This window comes from Antennarius striatus, chromosome 13, assembly GCF_040054535.1.
Source record: "Antennarius striatus isolate MH-2024 chromosome 13, ASM4005453v1, whole genome shotgun sequence".
NCBI classification, from domain to species: domain Eukaryota; kingdom Metazoa; phylum Chordata; class Actinopteri; order Lophiiformes; family Antennariidae; genus Antennarius; species Antennarius striatus.
This window is the reverse complement of record NC_090788.1, coordinates 17,851,936-17,862,663: the sequence shown is the minus strand read 5'-3', so window position 1 is coordinate 17,862,663 and position 10,728 is coordinate 17,851,936. Positions and strand designations below refer to the sequence as shown.

General features: G+C 41.2%; 1 protein-coding gene across 1 annotated transcript; it reads left to right on the top strand.

The window, feature by feature from the left end:
• Window positions 1-1,086: 1,086 nt before the first annotated feature.
• paxbp1 (PAX3 and PAX7 binding protein 1) lies at window positions 1,087-10,606 on the top strand. Its single transcript, XM_068330334.1, has 18 exons — window positions 1,087-1,512; window positions 1,714-1,836; window positions 2,435-2,650; window positions 3,380-3,601; window positions 3,701-3,801; window positions 3,980-4,203; window positions 4,527-4,716; window positions 5,703-5,826; window positions 6,467-6,569; window positions 6,871-6,986; window positions 7,109-7,308; window positions 7,404-7,551; window positions 7,637-7,758; window positions 7,876-7,952; window positions 8,041-8,107; window positions 8,194-8,340; window positions 9,711-9,865; window positions 10,100-10,606. The coding sequence occupies exons 1-18, from the start codon at window positions 1,206-1,208 to the stop codon at window positions 10,218-10,220; spliced, it is 2,763 nt and encodes a 920-aa protein (XP_068186435.1). The 5' UTR covers window positions 1,087-1,205; the 3' UTR covers window positions 10,221-10,606.
• Window positions 10,607-10,728: the final 122 nt, after the last annotated feature.

The following is a 10,728-nucleotide window of genomic DNA, read 5'->3' as shown; positions in this document are numbered from 1 at the left end:
AGCAAGCTGGAAGCTGGGCACAGAAACCATTTAAATACTCCTATCATCTTAGGAAAACATCCAAGAAATCTTTGCAGGCAGTGTCATGAGGTTGAGACGGACGAGAAAATGCTTTCATCATGTGGAAAATTTACACATAAAAGACAAAAAACTGTGACTCACAGAAAAAAGGGTGGGCGGAGGACAACATTTAAAGTACTGTATATTAAAATGTAGAGACAGAGATTTTTTTAAGGGATTACTGAACTGAGAGACGGCATTAAGTCAAGGATACAAGGCTGACACTTTGGATCAGCGTCACGGTTTTCAAACAAGAAACTTTTCTCTCGTTTGAAGTCGGTGGTATTGCAGTTCTTTTTGATAGGGCAGGCTTTGTGATTGTTTTTCAACATATAAGAATGAGTATTGCTTGAATAATTTGTGTGAGACACCCAAAAACAAATTTAGATAAATAGGCATGATGCTTTTTTTCCCGCTAAACTAACCCCCATAAAACGGCGTGAGGGTTGGGGATAAAATGGCATTTGAAGGAATAATAGAGCTGAGGTAAATTGGGATTGGGCTATTGGTATGCTGGAGGTGGGGCAGGCATATTGCCACATGTTTGCATTCTACAATCATGCATTTATGCCGGTGTTATGTAGACAGAGAAATAATGTCAGGCTTTGTTTGCACCAGTTGAGCATTTATAATGAGTCAGAATCTAATCATTCACCTCTAACCATGACTCTGATTGTCACCACTGAGAGACCACTGGCAGCCAAACATGATAAAACAGTAAAGGATTGAATGAAATGATAGACATATGGCTCAATGACAAGTCACTGGTTTTGTGCTCAGTTTTTGAAGGAAACCCCCGACCTAAAGCTTGCTGAAAACCTGTGGGTTGGGTGAATGATTGAGTGTAGCAGCTTGAATATCCTCCATAGACTCAACAGCAACTTCACAGAACTCTGACTGAAGAGAGGACCACCAGAGATGACCACCATCCAACAGGATGATTCAGTTCCGGTTGTGACCAGCTGGGGGCAGTAATGTCTGGGAGTCGTGTGTCGTCGGCTCCAAATGTAGACGACGAAGAAGAAACATAGCGCTAAAAGAAAATGGCCGTTTCCAAATGTGGAGGTAATGTCAACCAACCCCAAACGCTGTTTTGAAGTATCCTACATTTAGGCACATATAAGAGTGTTTAGTGGGGACGCACAATGTTTAAAAAGGCGAAGCGAGCCAACTTTCGACGGAGGAATGAGTCTGACGAGGACGACCAGGAAGAGAATCGGCAGCCGTCGCTGGCGCCGACATCGTTTGGGCCTGTCGTGGAGGAAATCCCGTTCATGGAGACCTCCAGTGTCGTTACCGCTGCAGCCAGTACGACGGATAGTTTCAATGGCAACGCTTTTCAGGCTAACCTCAACAGCATAAGAGCTGTCAAGAAAGATAAAAAATGCAAAGAATTAGTAGCTGTGCCGGTACCGACGAAAGCCAGTTTGCTGAGCTTCGACGACGACGAAGGTAAACCAATGCTTAAATAAGCTAGCATGTTAAAGTTAACTAGCTGGAGGAAACCCATTTCTCCTACCTGTAATTCGGAACGTGTGAGCACAATTTTATAAATGCTTATGAATGCAGGCTTTCATTAACCAGTAGCTGAACCGGTATGACGTGAATTGACGTGATCCCGTTGACTTTCTCACGTGGCGTGTTTGTAAACAGAAGGATCGGAGGTGTTCAGAGTGAAGAAGTCCACACACAGCAAGAAGATTGTCAAACAGCTGAAGAAGGAATATAAGGAGGATTTGGAGAGGTCTGGATGCTTCAAACATGAGATCAAATCAGGTGGGTTAGCTAGAGTTACTGTGACACCTCACCATCTCGACTGTCATGTTTGCAATGACAATCTATGTAGTTAGTTTTATAGATACATGTCACAGGATTAATCCAATTTTTAAATGGACCACAAGATTGATATGTATTAAAGTAATGGGAGTTTATGTCAAAATTGGATTTAACTAATGCTTTATTTTGTTTAATAATGTATGAATTTGTCAACATCTCCAATATGGCATCGACAGGAAACTAATTTCTAGTAAAGAGTTTGTCTCCCAAATTGATTTTAAATGAGATAACTCCTTTTCGGAGACTGAAGACACATGGCTTAGCATGATATTCACTTATCACTCCACCAGCATTGATTAAATAAACAAGCAGAAATCAAAGGGTTTAATTTGTCTCTGATGTCATATGTGGAAACGTTTACCTGCTTAAAATGATACAAGATTCTATGTATGCCAATGCAGTGGTAGATATAAATGAATCACAATAAACTTTCACTCATCCTGTAGAATTTGCTAAATATCTACAATGTACATTTAAAATAAGTTTATGAACTCTGTTATCCTGTTAGCTCATAGACCTCTACCTCCCGTTTTTCTAGATGCCCCTTCTCAACTATCAGCTGCCATCAAAGAGGAGGTAACTAGCGGAGCAGGCAGTGAGCAGGGGGAAGAAGAAATGGAGGTGGACAGTACTGAGGAACAACAAGAAGAAGAAATGAAGAATCAAAGTGGCCAGGCTCATAGTCAAATCTCCAAGAGCAACAATACTGGAGTATCGTTCAACACACTTTCTTCCCTAAGCAGTTTAAGGCCAGGTATTACACACACATTCAAATTTTCAAAAAATTTCCAATTTCTCTTCACTGCTGTGGCTACTATCCCTGGCATTACCAGTCCAGAACACGAGTGTTTTTTAGATATTGGAATAACTCTTGGGACATAATTTATAAAGAAAACACATACAAAAGAAGGCATATGCCACTTTCCCAACAAATGCAGGGATTTAAAAATACACACTTTCATTAAAACAATGATCCATGCATTCCAGTGTTACTCCTGGAAATATTTGGGTGACAAGAGCTGATGATGCTATTTAATATTAATACGTGTTTCAGCTTTTGTTAAAATTTGAGGGAAACTGCAGGTTTCTTTTTTTGGGGGAAATGTTTTTTGATATCTCATCTGTCTAGTATGAGTGCAAAGCTACATTTGTGTCCCCTGCTGCCTCAATTCAACGCTGTTCTCGGGTGTTCCTCCTAGTTTCTCATCAATAGGTGATGAGAGACATGACCGGTTCCCCGTGCCTGTGGTGCTGAAAAAACGTTGGCAATGAGCTCTTTGCATCCACTATTTGTCAGGCCCTTTGTATTTTATCTAGGTCTGACCCTCTGAAGCAGCGTCATTTACAGAGTCATGTATGTAATCAGAGACCACAGATTCAGTTTTTTGTGTGACAAAACCTGAAAACTCTTGATATTATTTTGCAAAATAATGTCCAAGGACTCAAATCTAAGTTCAAGATCTATTTCTCTCTTTAAAACTAGGAGAGATCCCTGATGCAGCATTCATCCATGCTGCCAGAAAACGCCGGCAAATGGCAAGAGAGCTAGGAGGTGATGCCCCACTGGTAGAGACAGAGACTCCCAAGAAGCGTATGATCGGAGAAGACCAAGATGCAAGTGATGATGAGGATGAGGAAGAGAAAAGGATCCGCTTCAGTGGCGTCAAGAACAAAAGCCAGAGACAAAAGATTGCTGAAGAGATAGGTATGGGGGGGGGGGTTGGTGTACTGACAAACACGTTGGTCATAAATTATTTGTAATCATATGACGCTCTTAAAATTAACATCCTCTTCATTTGTGCAGGCATTGAGGGCAGTGATGATGAAGCACTGGACACAGGTCAGGATGAGGAGGTGAGCCGTTGGGAGCAGGAGCAGATTAGAAAAGGAATCAGCATTCCCCAGGTAAGATGTCTTATGTCTAAATATCTCGCTTTCTTACCAAGTTTTATTCAGTTATCAAGAATGCAATTTGTTACAGTAAATAATCATTAATTGCAGTCCTGTTAACTTAGTGGTAGACAGCAGCACCAGAATTAGTTGTAACGGCAAAAGCATTGTTTGTCTTGTTTTGATTGTCCAGGTCCAAAGCAATCAGCCAGAGGACAACACAGTCTATTACCAGAACAGCTACGACAGCCAGCCCTACGGCTCCTCCTATAGCATGCCGTTCACCTACAGCAGCGTGACTCCACAGATGGGCAAGGCAGCTAGCCGAGCAGACAATGGCTCCATTCACTATGGGGCAACCATTAGCGATCTAACCCCGGTATCCATTGATCTTGTAAAGAAACGCCTGCAAGACAGGTAGGTTCAGTGGAAGACTGCTGCAACATCTACATCTACATCTTCAGCTGTGCTCTGGTCCTGAAGACCCATCAAATCTGACCAGTCACCTAAGGGCCAGAGTATTTGAGGGGGTCAGGGTTATTTGTCCCCCTAACCACAAGTCCTGTTTGACTAGGGTGCATTATTTTACTGTTGTCTGCTGTAAATCAGATTTTGACAGTTTAAATCTGTGGCTTAGATCAGTGCATGTCGGTGCATATCAGAAAGTAAAATCGGTGGAACATTTGCTGCCCTAAGTCATCCTTACTGTCTTTCCCCATATGTTGTGTGTGTGTGTGTAGGCTCAGCCAAATGCATGCAAGCAACAACGCAAATATCAAGCGCTTCAAACAAATTGAAGAAGACCTGTCTGCCTCTGAGAATACCATACAGCAGCTGGAGGGCTCGTCCAATGACAATGCAGAGCAATATAAATTCTTGCAAGAGATGCGAGGGTATGTTGGAGACTTGCTTGAGTGTTTCAGTGAAAAGGTAAGGGAGAATTTATGTGCTACCTGATTAGCTGTTTTCTGTTTTGTGTCCATGTGATTTTAATGGCATACAATCCGAGATACTATTATTGTTAGGAGCTGTGGTGATGGGTCAGCGCAGCCGCTCATTAGTGCCAGAGTGTCCATAAATTTCCATGCTTGCTTCAGAACTGTTTTATTCTAGTGACAAATATGACTTTGGCCTATTTTCTCAACAAAGATGTTTTTTTCATATTGCGTTTGTATGGAGAGGAAATCTCACTTCATAATGAATCATAATTGTACTTGTTATTACTCCTGAAATTATTTAAGTTATTATAAGGTGAGTTTGTGTTAGAGAATGTAAACGTTGGTATGGCCAAGAACATATTTAAAGTCCAGACTTATAAAATCAGATGAATGCATTTTAACAAGTGGTGCAGGGATAACTCAAACAATTGTTATAAACTGCTTATGAAATGCCTATTGACACCTGTTGAGAACGTAACATTACAACACTAAAGCAGCATTACAGGCAACTTCAAAGCCAGTGTTACCTCATCAATGCTTATATCTGTTTTTATTAATCTTGTTATTCGTTTCTCAGAGCACAGAACGCGATGGAACTGTTACACCAGTCAGTACGACTTGGTATTAGTCCTTAGGTACAATGTTAACATCAAGACTGGAACTGTTTACTGTCAGTGTTGGGTAAAAACCTTCAGCCTAAATTTTCAGAATTCAAGTTATTGGAAAGACAGTAATTACAAACAGGAGATTTTCCACCATAAACCGCAGACTGAATTCAAGATGTTAGTTCTCAAACGTTCCTTCATAAATAAAATGTATTTAAGACATACCAAGTTTTCACCCGACAACAGTGACAAGTTGGTTCCAGCATTATGTCGTCCATCTTGCTCTTCTTGTCCCTCCAGCAAGGCATCCCCTGTGACTCCGAGCCCCACTTCTGTTTGGGTCAGAGGTCACAGAAGTCATCATATCTTTCAGGTGCCTGCTGTCCTGGAGCTGGAGGCTGCCATGCACCAGTTACTAAGGCAACGGGCCTCACGACTTGTCCAGAGAAGACAGGATGATATTAAAGATGAATCATCGGAGTTTGCAAGCCTTTCAAGTCAGTCCATCTTGAAGGTTTTTATGATTTATTTGAACAGACCTCGTTAGGTGTGTGTCTGCGTGTGCGTGACATTCACATTCTTGCCTCCCACTTCCCTGTTACGTTTCCTTCATTTGTCCGATTTAGTGGTTTGGAGTGAGTGAGTATGTATGGACATGGGGGAGGTTTTATTGGAGGAGCATTTTCAGCTTCTCTTTAATGGCTCACAGCCTACTGGGTCATTTTACCTTGACTCTAGAAAAGAGTCAATAAGTAAAGAATAGTCTGTTAGTGACTTGTCTTCTGTCACTTTCCTTGTGACATGTGGGAAATTAAAGTCAGGTAAGTGGCTAAAATATGGGTACCATTACTATATATAAACAAATATGGTACAATGTGTTATTAAAGACCACAGACTCTTAAAAGTACAACAGGCAAGGAGGTCAAGGAGGGTTGGGTCCATATTTTTGACTTGTTTCACAAGTTTAATTTTATCCTTCTGCCTATCTCATCTTATTGATTTATAAATAGTCGGAATTATTTTATGTTTGAGTACTCTTAGTGTTAAATGAATTAAATAAATAAATGAAAAACAATGAGGTTATGGATTGTCTGACTTTTTCATTTCTGGTGCTGACATGACTCCTGTCTCTTGCAGATAAAGCTGTCATGGCTCCTAGTCTAGACTCGTTTGGACGAGACCGCACAGCATACCAAGAGCACAGTCGTCAGAGGAGGATAGCGGAAAGAGAAGCACGGCGGTACGAGGCTCTTTTGTTCTCACATACAAACTCCTAGGATTTGATATTGATTTTCCCTTTAGGCATTTTTTGTATTTGCTTCATATCATGTGATACCAGAAACTTTTTCCTAAACTTTTCTGTCTGTGTTTGCATCCACAAAAATACCCCTTTAATTGTAGCTTGGTTTGTAAAGCATAAGTTTACTATGAAGAGATCTCGAGGTCTGACTTTTTGAGAGTCGTCCACATGCCAGGACTGTTTGCTGAAAATTTTCGCCGTTGGTTTTCATTGTTGGCCTTTGTGTTGTGGGTTGGTGCAGAACCCGTCGGCGGCAGGCTAGAGAGCAGAATGGAAAGAGAGCTGAGCACAAAGAAGGCCTGTCATCTGATGATGAGGAAACCTCTACTGACATCACCAGCTTCAACACGGAGAAAGGTGCATCATTATTTTGCTGCAAACAAATGAGATGTGAGGAAAATCACATCCTGAAATGTGATTTAATATAGACGTTACTCAAATTGTACGTTCTATATGCCTGTGCCTTTTTTTCCATCCAGATCGTATCTTCAGGGAATGCAAGAAGATATTTGAGGATGTTTTGGAGGACTTTCATTCTCTTGACTGTATCAAATCCCATTTTGAAGTGTGGAGAAGACACTATGCCGACTGCTACAGAGATGCTTACATCGGCCTCTGTCTGCCAAAACTGTTTAACCCTTTAGTCCGTTTGCAGCTGATCACGTGGAACCCTCTTGAGGTAAGGCACGAGTGTTTGATTTAATGGAGTTTATTTGTTTTAAGTGGGAGCAATGGATTCTGAAATCAGTTTCTCTCTTATTTTCCTCCATTCAGGGACAGTGTCCTAATTTTGAGTACATGCTCTGGTTCGAGTCACTGCTGTTTTACGGCTTTGAAGAGAACAGCACGTTGGAGATTGGAGATGGAGACATTAGCTTGCTGCCTGCTATTGTGGAGAAGGTCATCCTATCCAAACTGAAAGGTAAAGAAACCCACGCAGCTACACTCTGCAGGATGGTACAAACTACAAACTGCTCTGTGTATTTATGCATTGGTTTGTGTGTCAGTGTTGGCAGAGCAAGCGTGGGACCCGCTGTCCGGCAGCCAGACGGCACGTCTGGTGAGCTTCACCCGCAGACTAATGAAGGGTTACCCCACGGTGCTGCATGGAGAAAACAAATACACACAGGTATCATTTGCTCGCTCAATACTCCCAATATGTAGCATATTTAATTGCAAAACCACAGATCGTTGTGGCACATGTGATGGAATTCATATTTGCTTTTTTTTTGCTTTTTTCTGTCAGGAGCTTTTAAGAGCCATTGTTTTGAGAACCCGGCGTACTCTGGATGAAGATGTCTTCCTTCCACTCTACCCGAAAAAGTTTGTTTAACTACTATTTCTGATGCTGGTTGATAAATCTACTTTGACAGATCATGATATTTAAAGGTTGTTGGTTTTTTTTGTTCAGTGTGTTGGAGAACAAGAACGGCAGTCCCTACTTATTCTACCAGAGGCAGTTCTGGTCCTGTGTGAAGGTTTGTGTGATGGAGACGAGATGACCTTTCTTTTTGCATTAAATTAACATGAAGAAGCACAACTTTGGATTGTTCTCTGTTCATAGCTGCTCAGCAACATCCTGCAGTGGGAAAGCATTTTGTCTAATTCCTGTCTGAGGGATCTGGCTTTGGACAGCACTCTGAACAGATACATCCTCTCTGCACTACAGACCGCTGAGGCTGGGGAAGAAAATGTTCGAAAGTGCGAAAAGGTAGGACACCGACACACTGTTTATTGGTATTTACACAATTAGCAGAGCCGAGGAAAGTGGATCATTGTAATTTTACACAGTGATCAGTGTGTGTAACACCAACAACTCACAGTAATACAGTGGGGAAAATATTTAATACACCACTGATTTTTCAAGTTTTCTCTCTTACAGAGATTGAAGAGGTTTGTAATTTTCATCGTAGGTGGACTTCAACTGTGATCAACAGAATCGAAAAACAAATCCAGAAAATCACATTGTAAAATGTTAAACACGGCAATATAGTTTATACCAAAAAGGTTCTATTTTGGTCTCATTTGACGACATGACCTTCTCTCAAGCATCCTCCAGATAATCATAGACAAATTTGAGACTGTCCGGGACATGTACTGGCTCAGCAGGGGGTGTTGGCTCATGCTGCAGGATTTTAATCCCTGTCAGATGCCAGTTGGAACCTTTGAAACTGTGGTCCCATCTCTCTTGAGGTCATTAACCAGATCCTCCCATGTAGTTCTTGGCTGATTTCTCACCTTTTTCATCATCATTCATGTCCCACGAGGTGAGATCTTGCATGAAGCCCCAGTCCGAGGGAGATTGACGGTCATCTAGAATTTCTTTTTTCTAAACTTGCACCAACATTGGTTGCCTTCTCACCAAGCTGCTTGCTGATTGTCCTGTAGCCCATCCCATCCATGTGCACATCTACAATTCTGTCCCAGGTGTCCTTACACAACTCTTTGGTCTTACCGTTGATGGAGAGGTTGGACTCTGATTGATTGAATGTGAGGACAGGTGTCTTTTATATGGGTAATAACTTCAAACAGGCAATTAATACATTTAATGAGTGGAGGATTGGAGAGCTTTTTTCAGGTCTGTGAGAGCCAGAATTCTTGCTGGTTGGTGGGCGATTACTTATTTCATGTAACAAGATGAAAATTAATCATTTAAAAATTTGTGTGATTTTTTTTGTTTAAGATTCTGTGTGTCATGGTTGAAGTGTATCCACAATAAAAATTAGACCTCTAGACTCTTTGTAAGTGGGAAACCTTACAAAATCAGTGGTCTTTCATTCAAATTGTTATTTCCCCACTGTAGATGCTATCTTTAGCATTAATTTTATGCCTGGATGAATCACGCATATGTCTGTGTGGAAAACAAATGGCTTGCTTGTGCTCCCAAGAGAGCAAGAAGGGGGTTCACAGCCCCCCACCACACAAAGAAAGCGGCAGCTCTCACCTTCCCTGTATTTATTTTCTCGCAGCTAAGAAAACTTCACAGCTCGTTGGTTACCTCTTGTTTCATGATTCACCAAACAGACTCACTAGATAATTATACAGTAGATCTTTTTTTTTTTTGTCTTGTACCGTTTTCAGGTAGTGGAGTGTTTTCCATCCCAGTGGTTCTCTGGGCTGAAGGGCCAGCAGACATTGCCTCAGTTGGAGCCACTATGCCGCTACCTCACCCACTTAGCCAACTCGTTGTACCGCAGCAGTTTGTGCTCGTCTGACGTCGAACGACGTACTTCAAAGTAAGAGTCTCCCCTTGACTCTGCATATGTAACAATGAATCCATTAAGTAGTTCAGATTTTAAATTATGTTCTGTTGGAATATAAATGAAGGTCCTTTTAAATGGATAAAATGGGGTTTTTTCCCCTCTTTGGTTCAATTGCATAACATTTTATTAACCCATTACCCCTCCCTCTGTCATGACCGTAGGTATTTGAGTTATGCGGCTTCTAATATCACCTTTATGTTCCAACAGGGACCTTGTGAAAGATGTTGTTAAGATGTTGGGCCATGTGAATGGCCTGGACCACATCATCACCGTGGCAGCAGAGCAAGGCATTAAAGATATCAAGCTATTTTTGGAATCCAATTCGTAAAGGATAATGAGGCAGAAGCACCTTTTCTTTCATCACTTTCTTGCTTCAATACCTTTGATGCCAGAGGGATCACAAAGTGGGATTCCTGGAGAAAAATGTGGATAAATAGCTGCTACCTTTTTCTCAAAAGAGAAGGTTAAGAAAAACTGTAAATATTGTAAAATACTGTACAGAAACGTGTGTCCATGCACTTGCTTACTTATAATACCAATGCTGAGATGAGGCCTTGTATTGCTCGTGAAAAAAACTTCTCATCAAGACTCCACCCTGGCAAAATTTTTAATGTATTATTTATTACGAGTAAGCAGTTATTACATGGATTACTGGCATCTCTTCAGAAAATATCGGATCATTAAATTAACACTCATTAAAGTTGGATACACAAACGACTGTTGCTTTTTTTTCTTGCATATACCTTAACCCCCTCAAAACACACACACACACACACCTTCTGAAGGTAGATCTTCTGGTAAAGAGGGAGACCACCCACCTCCCAGTCAGCTGTGGG

What these genes read in the sequence shown, in the direction of transcription:
- paxbp1 (XM_068330334.1), top strand. Translation starts at nt 1,206, where the DNA reads ATGTTTAAAAAGGCGAAGCGAGCCAACTTTCGACGGAGGAATGAGTCT. An exon ending in AAGAAACGCCTGCAAGACAG is followed by an intron (nt 4,204 to 4,526) that starts GTAGGTTCAGTG and finishes GTGTGTGTGTAG; the next exon opens with GCTCAGCCAAATGCATGCAA. An exon ending in CAGCTTCAACACGGAGAAAG is followed by an intron (nt 6,987 to 7,108) that starts GTGCATCATTAT and finishes TTTTCCATCCAG; the next exon opens with ATCGTATCTTCAGGGAATGC.